Source organism: Macrobrachium nipponense, chromosome 2 (genome assembly GCF_015104395.2).
Source record: "Macrobrachium nipponense isolate FS-2020 chromosome 2, ASM1510439v2, whole genome shotgun sequence".
NCBI classification, from domain to species: Eukaryota; Metazoa; Arthropoda; class Malacostraca; order Decapoda; family Palaemonidae; genus Macrobrachium; species Macrobrachium nipponense.
Window position 1 is genome coordinate 95,702,390 of NC_087201.1, and position 21,939 is coordinate 95,724,328.

The window sequence follows — 21,939 nt, forward strand, 5'->3', positions numbered from 1 at the left end:
GAGAGAGAGAGAGAGAGAGAGAGAGAGAGAGAGAGAGAGAGAGATCCTTAAGCAATGAAGTGCAGACCGGTGGTGTTGAAATAATGTGGAGCGAAGCATCTGAATCAGCAAAAGCAGTTATAATGTATCCCCAAACTCTGCTTCATATTCCTGCCAAACATGCCTTTCCAAAGCATGAATTATGAAACTAAGGAAAACACCATTCATATATTCTACTGAAAGTAAAAAAAAATAAAATAAAATAAACACCCTCAAACAATAATACAACTGGCTTAAGGAGATTTCAAGTAATGTGGCCACTGAATTCAATGTTGAATCTCAGGTCCGGGTTATCTGAAATGTCGCATGGTGAAAAACTTTCTCTCTCTCTCTCTCCTTAAAGTTCACGAACTGGACCAAATCATTCACTTTCTCAACACATCAAGTATTATCAGCAAATATATCTTAATTGATTTCCATAATTTGCATAATTAGCGAGCGTCAATACGATAAGGAATGGAATTGATGCATCACTTCCAGAGAGAGAGAGAGAGAGAGAGAGAGAGAGAGGCACCATGCATAATGTAGATATGGTTTATACTTTTAGGGCTATTATGGTTTCTGGTCGTGTCAAGGCTTGGTCCTCGAACACTGAAACCTTCAACGGTTCTTGTTCGTGTGATCTTAAATCAGCAGCTTTCATATAATCACCAGTGAGTCTGGTCATCATACGAACACAACAGATTGAGCAATGCATAAAATATTCACAAAACCAACAACAGGTATTGCCTCTCTCAAAACATAATGCAATGACGACGAAGTTCATGTTATTTTAGAAAAAAAAAAAACTGCTTTCATTGTTTTCTTCGCCTGACTTTTATTTTAAAAACAACTTAACTTTCGAAGGGTGAACGACCACTTTTCGTTTTTTAACTTAACACCTGAAAATACTGTGTTAAATGAGTTCTTGGCAGCTAAATAAGAAAATAATTCTTTGGATGATCATCTTCATCAAGAAGAACGGTTTGTGAGTGAACGGGCCAAGTACACGCTCCATGTTTCCATGTGAGGTATTATCTTATCAACAGATGACGTGCTCAAAGCGGCCTGTGCAGCACACACTCTCCCACCACCTACTCCCCGCCCCTCCCTTTCTCCAGTAACTCCACAAGTAGTAGTACCAGCTTCATTTCACCAGCTGTTTAGCGCCTGCTTCAACTACATGGTTGCTGTTTGTTCCTATTCTTTGAATATTTGCTGAAGCGTTACGTTAAACACAATTACGTTTGTAATTATTAACTTGGTATACATACATACACACACACACACACATATATATATATATATATATATATCTATATATATATATATAATACCTATATATAATATATATATTATATAAGTAAGTATGTATGTATGTATGTATCTGAAATTTTGCCATTCCGGTAAAAGAAAGAAAGAAAGAAAAAAGAAAATGACAACTGTCGGATTGACACCTGAACCTCGAAACATAAATGAACTTTCTGTGTAGTAAACTTTCCCACAACACTGGCAACTTCTGACACCTAGCGTACTAATCGGTTCACCTCTCCTACGAGCAAACTTGCTTCACGAAAGTTCAGGCTCTCTTTTCCAATACCTTTTTCATAAATGTTAATTCCTACTTGGGTCATCCTCTCCTCCCTCCCACACGGCCTAATTTTGTACTACTACATAGCGTTGCTTCCGTACGGCCGGAAAAATCGATCCATTCTTTCACTTACACAATTAATTATATCTATTCTCCAACATTTCCCATCCTTTCGATTCGCCTTACATCACAAATACTACGAAAAGAATTGTTTGTGTGTGAGTGTGTGTGTGCTTCTTTCCTTTATCCGATCTGCCGGTTTCCGCTGGAAAAACCTCATCTAAAGCAGATTCCGTCGTTTCAATTTATATATTTTCCCGTGTTGTTCTCGTTTTGTTCTATTTCTACAGCAGTTTTCTCTAACAACGCGAAATCCTTGTGATGAAATTTGAGTCACTTCACAAGCTGTAAAATAAATGTAGATAGTTTATATTATCTACTATCGGCATTTATTTTACAGTTTGTGTTATAGCATATTGTGAAATCTCTGCATTACTGTGCACTGTTGCAAAGGCAATCTTTTCTCACATTTTGCAAAAAGACCGACTTTGAAGATGCAAAGGCCTTATAAGGGTAGGCATCGACAAATGGCTCAACTTTCTACTTAGGTGTCATAAAAACTACTTAGACAGCCGCCGCTTTTTAACAGTAACCCTACCCTCCCCCGACCCCTCTTTCTGTTTTCGTAACAGGGCAGTGAGCGGTTAGTTATCATGACTCGCTTGAAAATCACAGCTGGTAGCCTACTGCTTGTAGCAAATATGTGAGTGACTTGGTCGTCCAATTACTATACGCATGTGGACGCCTGAAAATACGCGAGCACACACACACACACACACGGTATAAACACACCCATATATATATATATATATATATATATATATATATATATATATATATATATATATATATATATATATAAATTTAATAGCCACAATTCCCTCTTAACACCTTGAATTCTTTGCTCTTTTTCGGATACGCTGTCACAACAAAGCCTGAAAATCCAAATTCAAAGAAATTTCCTCAAATATTTCTTTGAACTTGGATATTCAGGCTTTGTAGTGACTACCATATCCGAAAGAGAGCAAAGAATGCAAGAAGTTAAGAGGGCATTGTGGCTCTTACAGTTGCGAGCGCGCGCGCACACAAACACATATATGTGTCTATATATATATCATATACTATATATATATATATATATATATATATATATTATATAGATATATCTATATATATATATATATTAAAATTATATCAAGCACAAAAGGTTGACTGTCTGTCTGTATGGTGTTTTTACGTTGCTTGGAACCAGTGGTTATTCAGCAACGGGACCAACGGCTTTACGTGCCTACTGAACCACGCCGAGAGTGAACTTCTATCACCAGAAATACACATCTCTCACTCCTCAATGGGATGGCCGAGAATCGAACCCGCGACCACCGAGGTGGGACGCAAACACCATACCAACCACGCCACTGAGGCGCTCAGAAAACGACAAAAGTGCGTATGAACGTATCATTCACTGACCTAAAAACTGCAGTTCGGATTTCACACAAAACTCAGCCACATGCTAATGATAATTACTTTAGGAGAGAGAGAGAGAGAGAGAGAGAGAGAGAGAGAGAGAGAGAGAGAGAGAGAGAGAGGTGGGGGGGATGACGACATGACAACAGCTGAAGTAATTTCTTTTAACTAAGCCAGGGGACTTTAGTCTCAGCTGTCCAAGTTGAGTTTCCGATTATTTTTAAATGACCGCTTATTTCGTCCACGTACGGAAATCTTTTAACCGTGCAAGTTATATCCACATCAGGTTGTTTAAAATCAATCGCACTGAATTCTGCTCCATGGAACACTAGCGTATTTTGTTCATTTCACGATGTAGAAGAACGTATAATGATAGAATAATGTTCGAATGATTAGTATTACCAAGGCCTAGGAGTATTACCATCATGAGGTATGTGGTCAACGATCAAGATAGAGCACGTTTCCAGTTTCCAAACTTTCTGTGTAACGGGAGGTGTCCCACTTATTGTGCAACGCATCACGACGTTCAGTTTGTCAATGGAAAGCGTCACACCGAGTAAGTTCTGTCACTTCTTTGTATCTTGCGCCAAATTCTGTACCAGGCAGCCAACCACGTGACTGTGTCGCTGGCAAAATTGAAGTCACGCACCTTGACGCTCGACACCGCGTTCATGAACGAGCCTGACTGAAAACTTGCCACCAATTTAACGAAATAAATATTGACCTCGCGATGCAAAGTTAAGCAGAAAGATGTCAGGAGACCAGAAAATATTCGGACACGATTAATATATGTATGGAAAATATTCTTTAAAAACTTCAGCAATCATGGAGTGAGCAATATCATATGATGACAAATCATATTACAAAAAGGTAAGGCAGAAAGTTGAATTTTGTGGGAAAATATGACTTTTAGTTCCTTTCACCCAGCGCCGAGTCAATCACATAAGGTCACTTTGTTAACTAAGATTCACTTTCCTTTGCAGGTATAGAAATGTAATGTTCTCCCAAATATATCGCAAGCATTTGTGTAATTTAAAGGATACCTCTAGAATGGATCACCTTAACGTTTCTGTTTAACTGAGAAAACGAATACAACGATCACCGCTACAGTCACTCTGCAACTGTTGTATCGAGGATGAACCTCCTCAGCAGTAAAACTTGTACAGTATTCATGCACCTCCACCGAAGGCTTCGAAGTACCTTATCCAACCCCCTATCTTGAACACCATTTCGGCGCTTCTGAGACATCAAGACCTTTTTTCGAAAAATACTACCTCTTTCACCCCATCTATGAAATTCTTTTTACCAATACACATACATACATACAAACACACACCAGCATATATACATATGTAAGTACAACCATAGAAAAACAAGAATCCAAAATAATACAATTTAAAAGTTCAAGAAAAATGAAGCTTAACAAATGATGAAACTGCCTCCAGCATGATTTACAAAGAGGGTTTCACGCCTCCTCCAAATATACATATATACAAACCGCGCTCATCCCAGACCTCCCTTGAATCCTATGGGAAGGGGAAAGTGGTGGCTTCCCCATCCACCCTGGTTGACAATCAACACCTTGAAAAGTATGTTAGTCCCAGCTTGCTCTGACTTCCCAGAAACAATGTCGCAAAGAAGGATAAAATTCTGGGGAAGCTGCAGACTTCAGCAGTGCTCCCCTGCATCTGTGGTCTCTCACTTTGTAATAAAGCCATACATTTATACTTTTCTGGCAGTCTTTCTTTTCTTTTCTTCAAGTACCAATGCACACGTGGCATCTATAACTTACTCGCAACACCTCCAGTATCTTCAGAACTCCTTCGAATCTTCAAGGCAGAAATTTCAAAGGAATATAAAAAATAAGAAAAAACGAAAAGGCTGAAGCGCTGTCGACCAGGGAAGTTTCCTGCCTTCCCTCAAAACTTCAGGCTTTAAAATTTGAAGTGGCGCTGGATCCAGAGGAAGTGTTACCAGTTAGTCACAGAGGCCAGATGTGCATTAGCACTTGAAGCATACGAGACAGCGCCAGAAGAAAATAATCAAAGTATGGCAAGACGTGGACGTCCCATATGAATATGGAGAAGCTGCTTCATCGAATTTCCATTCAAAACTGTTATGTATGAGATGGCTGTTGATACACTGACAAACAATGGTCATCCAAACATCAACACAGATAGAGAAAAAAGAATGAATTCCACACACACAGACCCAAAACAGCAAAATTATGATTATCTACAATTATACCGACTGTGAAACAGCCTATAGATTGGAGCGAGCAGCTCTTCAAGGAATAAGCACCTATGAAGTAACACCAGAGGCAATCTGTGAAAAAGTATTGCTTATCCACCCCAACTTAGTACGGTAGCTGTCTATGTGAAGTACAAGACTACACCAAAGGAAACTGAAGTAATCTTGAACCAGAGTAATTCATAAATAAATATGTTGAGTAGAGGCATTCAAGCCCCTCAGTAAAAAAAAAAAAAAAGTATGGCCAGGCAAAGACAACCTTCAGGAGCAGACTATATCTCTTGCAATAACAAAGTCATACATCAGCACTGTGGATGTAAGTCAATGACAAAACGGATATTTTAGATGGCCTTCTCATACATACTGGCAGTGTTCATCTACAGAGTAAATATATAGACGGCTGGTAAATGCTGAAGTGGTAAACACAGCAGTCTATGTTGAATGTTCTGGTGATTTCACCAAAAGTTCTCCTCTTCAGCAGGAGGAGGTTTTGCTGCAGGGTTTCTAGACTCACTGTAGCCAAGGAGCCTTTTCTTTCAAAGCTTTATGGAAAAATCTCGCAAATCTGTCTCTGGTGATATTTCTGTTACTTTGAACTTTTTGATTTGCCAAATTCATATATATTGATTTACATTTTTTTTATTATTGTTGTTAACCTAATTTTTAAACCGTACTCACCTATAAATTGGAATGCACTCCACTGTACTTCTATGATAGCCCTAATGATAGTCATAAGTTAATGGCTAAGACACCAGTCGCCTGAGGGTACATCCATAATATATACAGTATAATTTGTCGTGTAAGCAACTTATCACGTACATGGTACCAATAGGTTGAGAACACGTAATGCAATGTCTGTGATAAGTTGCCAACGTGTGTTCTAGACGTTTGACTTTAGTCGAGACGCACCCTCGGAGTAACAGGTGCAGCGCCAAAGCTGCGAATTTACAGCCTTGATAATTAATTGTGTAAAAAGTGTTGCTCGAACATATTATATCATATACATATAATATATATATATATATAATATATATATATATGTGTGTGTGTGTGTGTGTGTGTGTACATATATATACATATATCGAGCTACAAATGTCTTTAATATCTAATTCGCTCTACCTCCGAATTAATATATTTCATATGTTTAACCGAAGGGGAATTTTTTAGGCGATAATAGATTTGCCGGCTGACGGGCACGAACCACCGACACCTCAAATCCAGGACGACAGTGAAGCCTTAGCCCACGTATATATAACATATCTACAAGCATATATAATATACAAACATATATGTATATATATATATTATATATATATATATACACACACATACATATGTATAACTGAATCACGAAAGTTTGGAATGTGGTAAATGCACAAATAAAGGTATAAGCCACGAAAGAAGGTGAAACACTGGATAGCTGCAAGATCTTTCGACTCAACGTCCATTACTTAGCAGACTGACTAAGTAAAGGACGTTGAGTCGAAAGATCTTGTAGCTACTCCAGTGTTTCACTTTCTTTCGTGGCTTATACCATTATGAATGTATGTATATATATAGATATATTATATAGATATATATATATATAGATATATAATATATCTTAAAAATCACAGAAGAAAACACGTGATATTGTTTATTAGCCGAAGCCACGGGAAAGTTTAAAATGAAACAACAGGGCCAAATACTTTCGTGCATTTTTAACATCCAAAAAAATACAAAGTACTTGGCACTCTTTCATTTTAAACTTTCCCAGTGGCTTCAGCTATATATATATATATATATATATATATATATATATATATATATATATATATATATATATATTATATATATATATGTATGCGTTCACTTAACGTTAGTTAACCCACTGCATGCCCAAAGGACTAATCAATGACCGTTTTGCCCGTAATAGGTCGTTGACCAGTTGTTATTACATGTACAAAGCATTACAACATTCGAGGATATTGAAAGTATCGTACTTCTGGTGCTGAATTCATGAATCTCAGATTTTTTTTCTGATCGGAGAAAATAACTTTGGAAATTGGAATTCTTTGAATTGAAGGGCTACTCATGGACTCTGCCAGGTATAGAATATTCGATCTGAGGAGAAAAACTGTCAGGGGGTGAAGCCACCGATGAATAAAGTATTGTTCGTGCTCATCTCTGCGCAACTGGTGAAGTATGGAGTACGTCTCAAGCATCAAGTACCTCTCACTTTCATACATAAACAAACTGGTCTACGAACATTTGAATGCTTGTTACTGTGTGTGTGTGTGTGTGTGTGTGTGTGTGTGAGAGAGAGAGAGAGAGAGAGACGGAGAGAGAGAGAGAGAGGAGAGAGAGAGAGAGAGAGAATAATTATATAATATATTATTATATATATATTATATATATAATATAAATATATAATTATAATAAATATATATATAATATAAATATAATATATATATATAATAATATATATAAATTATTAATATAATAATAAATTATATATAATATATATAAATAAATATATAAATAGTATATAAAATTTAAAAATAATATATTAATATAAAAATAAAAAAATAATATAATAAAATAATAAATTATTTATAATAAAATTATATATAAATTATAATTATATAAAAAAAAATAATATAAAAAAATATATATATAATAGTATAATATTATATATATATATATATTATATATATATATATATATATATATATAAACGTAAGAATTTTAAAACACTTCCATAGTTCCTCGCGCTCGGCTGCCAATCCGGTGGAACGAAGTTCGAATCCCGGAATTTATTTCTGGTGATAGAAATTAATTTCTCGAAAAAGTGTGGTTCGGATCCCACAATAAGCTGTAGGTCCCGTTGCTAAGTACCCAATTGGTTCCTAGCCATGTAAAAATATCTAATCCTTCGGGCCAGCCCTAGGAGGGCTGTTAATCAGCTCAGTGGTCTGGTAAAACTAAGATATACTTAAAACACTTCCAAATTAAGTAACGATTTTAAACTTTTTTTTAAGCGAAATTATTTTCCTGGATGGTTAAGACTTTTTAAAAAGAATCCCATAGATCCTTAAAATATCCAAATGGTGTAAATATATAGTGTCAAAATATACATGATTTCTATTTGATTTTTATCAGTGAATGAACACGAGATGTAATATCCTGCCCAACATGGAATTAAAATGAGAAAATATACGAATCTACTACTGGTATATTTAGAAAGAACTTGAAAGCACTCATTTTGCACTGATACAGAGAGAGAGAGAGAGAGAGAGAGAGAGAGAACGGCACTTACCCCTTGCTTCATGGTCTCGTTGGCATGGGAGGCCACGTTGGACACCACTGCCAAAGCGGTTTGGGTATCGACGTAGTCCTGGCTGTCGTCGGGCAAGTGCTTCAAGTAGTCCTCCAGCAGGAGACGATACTGCGGTATCCGTTGCACTGGCTTCAGCATGAAATGTTTGATGCTGAGTTTGGCACATCTGTCGGAGGCCTCGAACTCCTTGACCACCCGGGTGAAGTGGGGGAATCTTTGACAGCACTCCTCCAGGTGGTCGCACTGACTCTGGAACTCCTTGATGTACGCGGAGTACAGCTTGAGGAATGGCCCAGTCTTCACGATGACGTCAGAGATCTTCTTTTGTCTTTCCCAGTCCGTGATGCGTCCCTCCAAATCCTTCAGGATGACCTCATTCAGATTCTGCAATTGGGGCAGGTAATTAAGGATTTTATTGAGGTCTTCCTCCTGCATGACGTTCTTATTGACTTTGTAATTATTGTTGTTGGCTGCGGGAGAGATTCTGTTTAAATGTTCTGCCATATTTTCATAAACGAAATTTCGGAAATCTACATTTAAAAGTCTTAAGACATCAACAAACACACGTTCTGAGGTCATTAGTTCTTTGGCAATGAAGAAGATTTTTTGATCACGTTTCTCATTGGAACTCAAAATAGGGCTAGCCCTCGGGGTCAGTCCGGGGCTTTGGGAAGGGGCTTCTATTGTGTTAGTAGTATCACTCGAATCAGCAACACTCATGCTACTAGAGTCGGTAGTGGAAGTAATGCTAATTGTAGTGGCGCTGCTAACAAAGGGATCACTAATTAATGGCTCACAGGTTAAGGTTTGGGACTGGACATCACACTCGCTATTAGTCTGATTTAATGGCACAAAATCAACATCGTCTCGCGTTGCTTTACAGACAGAGGCATCCGCCCCTAATCGGTTGGCGATAACTGTTCTACACGTTTGTTCCGGTTCTTCTGGTTGCTCGGATGTTCCGTCACTGCACGTGGAATAATTTGCGTCACTTTCTTGACTGGAAAGGTCGTGCATATTGCTCGTTTCTTCGTGCTTGCATGTCATTCGTTCACTGAAGTCGTCCCTCAGGGGCCCTGAAGCAGCAATTTCCCGTGGTGGAGCACTACAATCATCGCCAGTCCTGTCACTATCCTCACTCACCATCACTTGAGAATTATGGCTACCGTTTGTTTTCACCGGCGACTGTTCGGACACCTTATTCCTGTTCTTCGCAATGGAAACTATGACTTTCTCGGTTGTTCTGACTGACCTTATCTTTGGAGGCGGGATATTTTTCGGTTTGGGTTGAATGGGAGGACGATTGTTTGCATAACAATAATGATGAGTGGATGGCAGAATGGGCGTGGTGTAGATATAATCACACAATTGGGAAACTACCGAATTGTATTGCTGTTGGACGCCAGACTGTACGTTATGTCCCGGCATTTCGCTGACACTGCCTCTAGAGGAGGAGGAGGATTCGTCATCCTCGTCCTCGACGCTGTCCCTTGAATAATCTGCCCCCATTGTCTCTGGTGGTGGTCTCTCTTGGGTAGAGGACGCTCGTTGGCGATACACTTGCGACTGACAAAGGGAATCCGGGATGACTAAGACCCCTAACTGAGTGTGCGACTTACTTGTCCGTCCAACGCTTCCCCTTGCGAATGCTGCCGACGGGGGTGGGGGAGGAGGCGGTCTCTTTGGTCGAACGATATGGCACTGCTGATGTTCTTTGGTGCTACTTGGTTTGTTTTCCTCCTTTTCTGTCTCGCACTCCACCGATGAGAAGACGGAAGATGCGCCTCGTGTTGCCGGTGCCGCTTGATGGACGCCAGGGGAGACAGGAGAGGTTTCTGGGCGTCCCGACCGGAAATCAGATTGGTTGGAAATCACTAGACCGCCGTTGCTAGAGGGACAAGGCCGGCGTAAGGTGTTGCCCTCTGTCAAGTCAACGTAAAACTGGCTCTTGGTTTTCTCGGCTCTGTCATTCCCCTTGGGTTTGTCTGGTGTCGTCATTCCTTTCTTGTCAGGATGTAGTAGTATTTGTTTACTACTTTTACCGAACGAGCTAAATATGTGAGCTAGCGAACGCCTCCCGCGGAAATCGTCATTTTCGGTCTTTTCCAAGCGGTTTCCCCCGTCCCAGGAATTCCTTCGGGATGACCTCAGGTCACCCCGCGGGTCCCCACGTTCACCGACATTTTCAGGAGAATCGATTGACGAAGTCGTTAGTTTGCGAGGGAATGTTGTAGATTTGCTGACGAAAGGACCGGAACCTCCAAGACACTCCAGGGTGGAAGTTTTAGGACTTGAGTTCCAAGACAATTATTATATTATTATTACTTTGTCTTAAAAATGAATTCACTCTTCTTACTGGAGCTTTTTGTCTTATTGCTTTTTACACAATAAAACAAACGATGAACGAATTGCATTCTTTTCAGAAAATCTCAAATCATTCTTAAATCTGACGATAATATATCTGAGTATTTAATCTCAAGTTATTGTGAAGGTCAACTTTGATGATCAATTATTCTTTTTCTACATGGCCGTCACTGATATAGACACGACTTCTACAATCTAAAAAGGCATTAAAACATTAAGTTTAATGTACGTGAACAATTGTCTGAAAATGAATTCATACTCTGTCTCAAGGGGAATAAATTAATATGGTAAATTAAAAATATTAAAATAACCACACATGGATGCTTAATGTATCACATAAATTCATCACAGAATATGACCATCTGATATTTACTATATTAGACAACATAATAATGTACTTATAACGAATTTTTATCACAGCATTTAATCACTCACGAGAATTGTTTAAAAGTATTTTGAATCACTTATACTGATCATGAAAATATAAAAATTTGTTTTTTTCTAGTCTAATGCGATCGGGGGCTATTTTTTCTTTAATTTCGTTTTACTTTATATTAATCTTTGGTATATCTATCCATAATGACAATACACATTTCTTAACACTTCTGAGAGTAAATCAAGTCTCTCACATAATGGGTTCATATGTTAGTCAACAGCAATATTCGCGTGTTAACAGAAAAAGAAACGGCACCAGAGGAGTCTTTAGTAAATTATTATAGTCGTCGGTAGCCTGCGACTAATCTAGGACCACTAGTTAGAACTAAGGTTCAGCTTTGACCTAATCCTAGAAGCAGCAGTGACAGGGACAATGGCAGCTTCTATGCAAAGGTGACGGTTGAGACGTCCTAAGCTAGATGCTGCTGCGACTAACGCTTCTGATGGTCTGTCTGGGGCTCATCAGACGCAGGTATGCACAGAAATTAATTGGATCAGCCTCACGCGACAACATACCACGGGGCACGAACGAGGTTGCTATCGTCGTGGGGCTTAATTCTTCTCTTGATGATAAAGACGACGATTCCTGCCGATCTGCCGAAGTTACCACCGGAGTGTGGTTGCTAGCACTGCTGGTGGCGATAGCAGAGGCGCTGACAGTGCCATCGGTGGCACTCACTTCCGGAACAGCTACAGGTAAAGATGCGTTATTATCAGATGAATTTTGCGAAGGGTGTGAGTTCGTGGGTGTGGTGAAACAAGTAGTGGTAGTTGCAGTTAGTAAATCAGTGTTTAGGCTGGAGGTTGAATGATCTTCAGTGGATGATGGTTGGGAAAAGGTGCTGATGGGGGGAGGGGCTAAAGGTGCGAATGCTGCCGGAAAATCGGAAGGGGAGAGAGTTGGGGAAGCGCTTGAGGAAGGAGATTCACAGTTAGTAGATGTATCACTCCAGGGGGATTCACTCCAAGGGGATTCACTCGTCAGGGGGCTCTCCCCTCCGCTTCGTGAATTAGGGAAGTTGAATATGAGGTTCTCGAGGGTGTAACGAATACCTTCTAATCTCGAGGCGATGTCAGCCACTCCTGCTCTCAATTCCGTTTTGTCGAACGGGGCAGACTCCTCGGCTGGCACTCCTGCGAGGGCTTGTTCGCTGGAAGAGATGCCCTCACCTTGAACTTCAGTCCCCTCGGTCGCCTGTTTTGGTTTGACCTCGGCGTCCACTTCTTCGGAGGAGACAGCAGGCGTCGAGGATGACGGTCCGGCGAACTTCTCTTCCCCCTCACCCGTCTCGCTCGAAACGACAGCTCCTTCCTTTTTCCCTTCAGAAGTTGTCTCGGTCGTAAAGGGCGCTGCTACGTTTCTCAACTGTTCTTCGGATTGAGTTTCCCCTTCGGGTTTCAGGGATTCCGCTTCTTGCTCAGGATGTCCTTCGGCTGTCGTCGATTCCTGTTCTGATTTTGCCGCCTGTTCTTCTGCCTGAGCTACTTCTGTCTCGATTTGTTCATCAGCCTTTGCTGTCTCTTGTTCTTCAGCCTTGCCAGTTTGCTCTTCTGTTTTAACGGCTGTTCTATTTCAACAGTTTTTTCTTCATCTTTTGCGTCTTGTTCTTCAGTCTTTGCTGGATGTTGGTCGATTTGGACAGCTTTTTTGTCGTCTTTTACTGCTTCTTCTTCAACTTCTACTGTTGGCCGTTCTTCAACTTTCACTGCCTGTTCTTCAATGTTTATTGGCTGTTCTTCAACTTTCACTGCCTGTTCTTCAATATTTATTGACTGTTCTTCAACTTTCACTGCCTGTTCTTCAATATTTATTGGCTGTTCTTCAACTTTCACTGCCTGTTCTTCAATATTTATTGGCTGTTCTTCAACTTTCACTGCCTGTTCTTCAATGTTTATTGGCTGTTCTTCAACTTTCACTGTCTGTTCTTCAATTATTGCTGGCTGTTCTTCAACGTTCACCGTCTGTTCTTCAACTTTCACGATCTCTTCTTCAAGTTTCACTGGCTGCTCTTCGGCCTTTGCTGTCTCTTCTTCTGTCTTGACAGACTGTTCTTCAGTCTTTACTGTATTTTCTTCACTGACAGCAGCATTTTCAACTTTTACAGTCTGTTCTTCTTTCTTAACAGGTTTTTCTTCTGCCTTGCCTGGCAGTTCTTCGGTCTTAATGATTTGTTCTTCAGCTGTCGACTTTTCTCGAGTCTTTACCGAGTGTTCTTCAGTCCTGACTGGTTCTTCGGGTTTACTTTTCTGTTCTTCAGTCTTAGCCGACTGATTTGCAACTGCTACCTGCGGTTCTTTTGCCGTGGTCGATTTTTCATCATCACCAAAAAGTTTTTCTCTTACTACTGGTTGCTCTACCTTACCCAATTGCTCCTCAACTCTCAGGAGTTGCTCTTCGACTTTCAAGAGCTCCTCTTCTACTCTAAAAGGCTTAATCAAAACGTCTTTCCTACTCTCGCTTGTCCCGGCGATCGATTTAATAATAGATGACTCTGGGAAAATGATCTTCTGTTCTTTTGATATATTTCCTTCAGCTTGTTTGTCTTTTTCTGCAGTTTGGCTCGTTTGGTTTTCACTCGTATTCGATTGGTCTCTCGTTGGTCTTCTTTCCTTTTTCACACTTTCAACTCTATACAGAGTTTCATAAACGGTCTTCCCTTTAGATTCATCTGTTTTGGATGCTGTTCCTTTGGTGACGTCTTGTAATGACGCACTTTGGAATTGAGTTTCGTCTGATTTCTGCGTTGTCTGCGACCGAGGAGGTTCACTACTTAGCACTGATCCCGAGGGTTTCGGTGCCCCGTGTCTCAGGGGCGTCCAAGAAACGTCTTTTTCCGTCACAAAAATTTGGGAAGTGACACTCGTTTCCGACGCTGACGTCGACGTAACGTCCGTGTCTTTGATCTTACCTGCAACGACACTATTTACGTCACCTTGCGATGCAAGACTGGTGGTGGTAGTGGCTGAGGAGGAGGAGGAGGAGTCCGAAGGTTTCTGTAGCTCCTCCCCTAATGATGAGCGTTCACCTGAACTTCCAGAATACGCCTGGAGGGATTTTAGAACATTGTCGAGAGCTGCAAACGAGGTCTCGATCGTCTTCAGATTACTATCGATATCACTTTCAAGTCGGCTCCTGGGCTCGCGACCGTGCGTTACTCGTTCCGTGGTTGAATGGATACTAGCGATACGGTCAGACTCGGAGGCGGTAGTGGGTACCGCCTCCCTCGCAGTTTTACCAACGCTGCCGCCTCTCAGGGTCACGATGGTTGGGGAACCAGTATCAGTCGATATAGGTTGGCCAACCTGTCTGTCTGATTCACGTGGTGACTCAGAGTGTTGTTGTTGTTGTTGTTGGCGTAATCTGCCCTTCTTGGGGGGTGGGGGAGGAGGGGGCAGAGGTCGCCCTCGAGAACGTTTAGGAGGTTCCTGTGACAAAGTCACGTTTTCGTAATTCTCGTCGCACTCGGTCGTCATGCTGACCCTCGCAGGGCGTGTGGGGTCAACCATAAGTATGCCCGTGACTTGTTGACCCAAGGCGTCTTTGCCTCGCCTCCTCCTCGGGGGTGCTCCGTGCTTGAGAGTTGTCAGAGAAGTGGATGCCTCTATTTCGTCTTTAATGTGAGTGACCACCTCTTCGATGCGCACCACTTTGGAATGGCGTTTGGGCGGGGAAGGGGTCACGACTTCCACATCTGCATAGATCTTGTTGCCCCTCGGTGGCCTAGCCGGCAGTTCCCCATTGACCATGATGAGGGACTTCCTCGTTCGGGGCTTGAGGTGCCGCGGAGGGCGTGGTGGTTCCATCTCCAGGGTCTGAGGGGAAATGGTTCTGATTCCCTTCTTTTTCGGAGGTATGGGAGGAGGCGTTTCGTCCTCGTCATCCAAGTTAACGGGTCTTAATTCCTTGACCCCCGCCCCCTTATGGACACGGGCATAAGGGGGGACGGTCTCCTTTATTTCAGAGGGTCCTGTTGTCGGCTCCTCTTCTTGCTTCTTTTGCGAATCATCTGTCTCCGTCTTTACTTCATTCATTTCAACTTTAACATCCTCGACTGGTGCAGTTCCCTGGATTTCACACTTTGTTTCATTATTCGCTCCAGGTGAGGTTGATATTTCCACCTTTTCCTCTTGTTTCACGGTTGATTCCTCTCCCATAGTCACAACCTTTGCCTCGATATTATTTTCGGTTTCATTAGCAGACTCTTCAATTTTTACCTCTTCCTCTACCGTTACTGATTGTGTCTCCTTTTCAGCTGGTTCGATCTTTATTTCTGTTTGTTCAGTTTCGATCTTCGTTTCTGTTTCCATTGATTCGATCTTCGTTTCTTTCTCAGTGGATTCAGTCTTCATTTCTTCCGAGCCTTCATTGACCTCTGAGGTTTCCATTTCTTGGATACTTTTTCTCTCAATGAGGATTGATGCGTAGACCTTGTTACCTCGAGTAGGCCTTTCAGGAAGTTCTACTCCCTCTTGAGTATCGCCAGTTTCGGTTGCACGGCCCTCTTGTTCTTCTTGGGATGGAAGAGCTTCCGCTTCCTCCTTCTTTTGCTGGAACTCGACAGTGTCATATAATTTGACGCCTCGTTTAGGACGAGGAGGTTGGGGTACGTCTGCAGACGCCTCCTCCTCCACCTTTTCGATTTTTGTTTCAACAGAAAGGGACTCCCTCTGTTCCTCTATTTCCATTTTTTCTTCTTCCTTCTGTGCTACTTCTACTTCTTTCTGCTCATCTTCTTTTACCTCTGTCGAAATTTCTTCTTTTTGCTCTTGTTTTTCTTCCTCTTGCGTCATCGTGTCCTCTTCTTCCAATTTCGTGATATGCCGACGGACGATGATGTCCTCGTACACTTTGATCCCTCGTGGTGGTTTAGCAGGTTCTTCCTCGGTCACTTCGGTCTCCTGTGTGGCTGCTTGCTGAGGCTGCTCGATCTTATCATAAATCTTATATCCTCTTGGTGGTCGAGGAGGAGACAGTGACTGAGGGATGATGTAATCGTCCTCTTCTTCAGGAGCAGGAATAATCTGGGCCTCCAGGTCCGCAAGCATAGCCGCATCCACGCCGTCTAATTCTGCGGCGACGGGCGTCCCTGTGCGCTTCTGCTTCCTTTGCTTAAACCTCCCTCTTCCTCGACCCTGAGTTGGAGTGGCATCCTGGGACGATCCTTCGCCGACTCCTTCTTTGCTACGCGACGGGACGTTGTCATATTCGCTCTCGACAGACGGTTGCCTGTGCGCCTTTGGTGGCGGAGGGGTCGGGGGCACGGGGAGGGGCTCTGCATCAGGCACAGAGTGAGGACGACCTGTGTATGCTAACACCGGGTAAATGTCATCCTTTTCCGTCTCAGAATCCATGAAAGTGATATCGTCATATACCTTGACCCAAGTGCGACCCACTGGGCCTGGTCGTCGAGAAGGTTTATTTGGCTGTTCAGCCTCTTTGTCGCTGGAACTGGCACCTCCCCTGTGCAGAAAATTTCTCAGTTGTGGCGGTAGCGATGGCGCCCGGGGTAAGGTAGGCGCCCTGGGCAAAGAAGGAGCTCGTGGAAACGAGGGAAGCTTCGGCATTGAGGGAACTTTAGGCATTGATTTTGGTTTCGGCAATGGCGGCAGAGTCGGAAGAGTTGGCAAGTGGGGCATATTCTTAAACTGAGGCATGGAAGGCAATTGCGGTCTGTTCTTGAACTGAGGCATTTGAGGCATATTCTTGAAGTGGGGCATTTGGGGCATGTGAGGCAAAGATGGCAGCTGTGGGAAACGATCCCTGGAAATACCCCTGAAAGATCGTCGCTTATCTCGGGAAGGAGACGCGGAGGCGGCTCTCTTTTTACCCAAGCCCTTGATTTTCGGTTTCGGGGACTCTGGTACTGCCGGGCGCTCTGATGCCGCAGGAGTCGGAGGTGGTGTGGGCGGGGGAGGAGTGGGTTCTCTAGATTGCTTGGCGGAGGAGGAGGAGGATGCGTGACGAGGCAGCGAACCTGTCTTGCTGCTCTTGGTGAAGGCCGGCAAAAGGCCTACTCGCATGACGCCTCCCCCACCACGCCCCAGCACCTGCAAGGGAGTCGATTGCAACCATTAATAAGGGCAAAAGGTCAAGATAACAACTGCAATAACAATAGCAAAATATGCGAAGAGTATCATCAGTGATAGTAAAGATTATTTCTTTATCAGCATTAACAATTATTTAAAGAAAAACTGCTATCAAGATACATAACTTTCGATATATCAACAAAACTCTTTCATCTATTAGATATTTCAAGGATGTGGTTTATTGATCACTGAAGGAGATACCAAGTTTCTTTCGTTGCAGGATATCCGACAACTAAAATGGTCTTACTAAGAAAACTATGTTTCGAACAACGTCTGGGGAACAAGACTACGTTCTTTTCTACTTGTGAATCAATTGTGATTGATAACTTCCTCCCAGATGCCTGGTGAATGGAATCAGATGTTCGCTCAACCTGACTCTCGGAGGTCGGAAGAGAGGTACAAATAAGAAAGGAATTTGTTGATTTGTCAAAGCTCTTAATGTCCACATTATTTGTCTCTTCTGCTAAATTACAATTGGTAAACAAAATAAAAACTATGTTTGGAGAATAATCATCTTTTTTCTTTTGCCACAGACAGTGAAAGTAACGGTTGGGCTAGAAAATACTGGTTTCTCTCTGTGCAGAGTTTCTTCTTGGACACTGGTAATTTTGTATAACGTCCACGTACGCGAGCGTTCACACGCGTTCTATATTCAAGCTGAAAGGGTACTTGGAATGAAATGTTACCAACTGGCTCACTGGTGGGTCGGGCAGTTGAGTAAAATTCGCTGGCATGTTAGGCAGCAGCCTGCCCAGGTAAAACCTCAGGTACTTAAGTCCTTAGGTAACAATTTCTTTTGACTTGTGTTGAGTGCAAGTTGGTAGCGCCATCCCCAACGGGAGTAAGAATGCTTCCCGAGCGCTCTCGTGTATTTACTCTATACAAATGCTAAAGGGAATTCTTACGTCACCCTAATTTGCAGTATATATATATATATATATATATATATATATATATATATATATATATATATATATATATGTGTGTGTGTGTGTGTGTGTGTGTGTGTGTATGTGTATGAGTGTGTCTTTTACGTGTGAACGTGTGCGTGTACGTATCTCAAGTTTTGGTGAATACAATGATCTCAGTAAAGAATTGTTTATGGTGTTGCTACCTAACAAATGAAGTTTACACTTTTCTTCTTCGTCTCTGATGACCTCTAGTGGTCTCGCAGAATCCCAAAACGTCTTTTCTAGCATTCATCTGAACAGAGAACGCTGTTAGGATGATAGACCTACCGAAAGCATAAAGAAAAGCACAGTCAGTGAGATGAAGATCACACGGTGACGTTGTAACTGATTTACATAGAAAACATGAGATCTGAAAATACTAAAATATGTTACAATGAAGACGTGACTTGAAAGGTAAATAATGTAAATGGAGACATTCCTAATGATGGTATCGGCTGAAATATAAAATATGGCTCCTTTCGCTGTAATACCACAACTACTACAACCAAGGTCTAGAGAGTATATACTCTCTAGGCCTTGACTGCAACTATACCTACGACGAGCAATAAAGAAGACACTGAATCATAACATTTATGATGATAATGATGTCAACAACAGCGAATAATAATAGCTATGGTATTAAAACTAATCCCGAGCTATCGGAAAGGGCATCTTGTATTTGAAGTAATATTTCACCTCTACCTTGTTAGGACAGAGCATTGAAGGAGAAGAAGAAGAAGAAAGACCGGAATACCCAAACTAGCGCACTGGGTACGAAAATTCCAGCCGGATGACAGACTTCAGTATCAAGGGCGCAGATTTATGGGCACGTGGCACCCTCCCTACTCCCCTCTTCTCCCCTACTGAAGGCTTTTAAAGACCCCCAGGACGCTGCCCCACCTACATCATCACGTTGCAAAGTTCATTCATGATTCCACGACTCTCATCCAGAGTCCCTCCCTCTCCCTCTCCTCCTGCTTCTCCTCTTCCCACGGGGTTGCCTTCCCCTCGTAGGATGCACTGACGGGAAGGTGCGGATTGGTGGTGAGGGCAAGAGCAATGATAGAGGCAGTGGTGGACAGGGTGGGAGCTGGGTTGCGGGGGCCGGGGGCACCGGTGTGGTAGAAGGGTTGCAAGCAAGCCAAACAAACAGAGCTGGGTAGCTGAGCGTTGATGCGGATGAAGTCCGTCATCTATAGAGGCGGGAATTGTTTTCCTGCCTGTAGGCAGACGATTATCTTCCCATACAATGTGTAGTTCATGCGAGGTGATTCTCTATTCAGCCACCTGTCGAATACGTAGTAATAGTAGGATTTGTCTTTGAAACGGCTCTCTTGCTTGCTCTATTTTACCTCTTTAGTGTGCTTGTTGAAGTATCTTTTTCTGTGGTACCTTAAGTTTTTAAAATTAATTCTTTCCTATTTTCAGTTTCCTCTGTGAACAGTAAAATGTTAGCTAGTAGCTTCGTTGCATCTTCCTGATATGGTTGTTGCATGAATTAAATCTGTTGCAAATATCATGTTATTTGAAGAAGAAGAAGAAGACGAAGAAGAAGAGGAAGAAGAAGGAAGGAGAAGAGAGAGAGAGTCCCTCTGTCTTGAATCAAGCTCGTTCTTTACAACGTCACACATACTTTCCGTAGTAGATCTCAGTAACACAAAGTACGCAAATGCGAAGTGAAATGTGAATGCATAGTCCTACCATTACGCTATATCTATTAAAAACAAACATCTGTCAATGTTTGCATCAATTATTTTGTTTTTATCCTATATTACCCCAGAACCTGCTCAGCAAGCATCACACCAGCGAGCGGAGTAAGGGTCAAGAGTTATTTATTCATCAATGGCGCCCGTCAAGCCTGGAGACTTCGCATTCCTTTCATTTTTCTGTCGTGTTGATTGCCGGGCAATTGTACTCAAACAACGCATATGCAGTCGAAGCCGTGATTAAAACTTGATGCATGCATGTAAACGTTGGACTTTGAAAAATTAATGTCAACTCTCGACGTTTTGCTGTGCGTAACAGATTATTTTTGAATAAAATAACTAACCATCATCGAATTTAACATTCACATTGGCACTTCCTTCAATGTCGAGAACAGTTTAATTCTAAGAACTTTTTCTTTTAGGCGTGTGAGTGCTGGGCTGGAAAATGGCATAAAGCTGGCCTTTCCACTTGAAAAAGTTAGATAGCGGTGATAGCCTGATGTTACGGCATCGGTAACAGGTTTGTTTTGAAACAAGATAGCCGGTCTGGCAGAATAAGCTTTGGTGCGTATGGTCAGACTAGTTATTTTGGTGTGCATCAACAGATGACGAAAACTTACATTTATGTGACACCAGCTCGAAGCGGCTAAATAAACCCGTTCGGTGGTCACATCCTGAGAGAGAGAGAGAGAGAAGAGAGAGAGAGGCGCAACAAATAGCACTACAATAAACTTCAGTACGATTTCTGGGTCGTGCATCAAAGTAGAACTTGGGAGCGGGCTCAGGTGTAAGCAGCACAGTTCACCACTTTATTGCAGCTTTTGTTTTGAAATTAGGGAGAGGGGGAGGGTCGGCATGGTTGGTGGCAGTCAATAATATAATAATTATTTAATTCGTCATACTTCACGTTTTTTGCGTATTAAAAGTTTAGATAATAATACTGACACCTTTTTTATGGTGCTGCGGTGTCCGAGTGGTTAAGGAGATGGACTTGAAATCCATTGGGCTCTGCCCGCACAAGTTCGAATCCTGTCCGCAGCGTGGTCTGTTTTGTTTACAGCGTACAGATGAATATACAATACAGTAATTGGAATATGAAATTTAGATTAAAGGTCGAGAGCTGATACGAATAAGGTTATTCAACGTTGAAAAGTAATAAAAGTGGTTGAACGTTACATTGACTGAAGTATATTGACTAAAGTAATATGGTATAAAGGGTCTTCAATGACGTTCTGCAGCCCAGCCGCCTTTCTTACAGTTATTATTAACGGAGGTCTGAGTCTTCTAACTTTTCTAATGCCAACAGTGTGAAGAAAATGTCCAGGTGACCTCCATCTCCCTTTCATCATTATCTCATTTATATCTGAGAGTTCTGTGATTTCCCTTATGGTCCCATTGCTAACTCTGTACTACCATTTTGACCATTGATATTAATCCATTTTTTAATCGACCAGATCTTTTAGTTACAGTTTCGTCATAATACAACGATTGACGTCTGTATGGTATACAGTTCTTATTGCAGAATGGAAGAGCACAGTTCGAAGGAACCTGGACATTCAGAGTAGATAACAGAAATGAGAAGTTCACTGCTTCAGTAACCACAATCTTCTCATAGCAGCCCTCGTAGTGGACTGCATCAGTGTCTCTGACAGACCTTTAGACTTAAGAGGTAGTTTCTCCGGACTGTGTTCTCCC

The 21,939-nt window shown here is 41.8% G+C and overlaps 2 protein-coding genes and 1 non-coding gene across 4 annotated transcripts in view; 1 reads left to right on the plus strand and 2 right to left on the minus strand.

Moving 5' to 3' along the window:
* The window catches only part of LOC135220803 (FYVE, RhoGEF and PH domain-containing protein 6-like), a 43,753-nt gene extending 31,742 nt beyond the window's left edge, over positions 1 to 12,011 (minus strand). Inside the window, exon 1 of the mRNA XM_064258313.1 lies at positions 8,682 to 12,011. Coding sequence (XP_064114383.1) covers positions 8,682 to 10,700 — 2,019 coding nt within the window. The 5' untranslated portion in view covers positions 10,701 to 12,011. The remainder of the gene's footprint in view (positions 1 to 8,681) is intronic.
* A 925-nt stretch (positions 12,012 to 12,936) lies between these two features.
* The window catches only part of LOC135220802 (titin-like), a 49,990-nt gene continuing 40,987 nt past the window's right edge, over positions 12,937 to 21,939 (minus strand). For both annotated transcript variants that reach the window (XM_064258311.1, XM_064258312.1), the window contains exon 3: positions 12,937 to 17,549. In XM_064258311.1, the coding sequence (XP_064114381.1) occupies positions 12,984 to 17,549 (4,566 nt within the window). In that variant the 3' untranslated portion in view covers positions 12,937 to 12,983. The remainder of the gene's footprint in view (positions 17,550 to 21,939) is intronic.
* On the plus strand, positions 21,204 to 21,285 carry Trnas-uga (transfer RNA serine (anticodon UGA)). The gene has a single exon. It is a non-coding gene; the product is annotated as a tRNA-Ser (tRNA).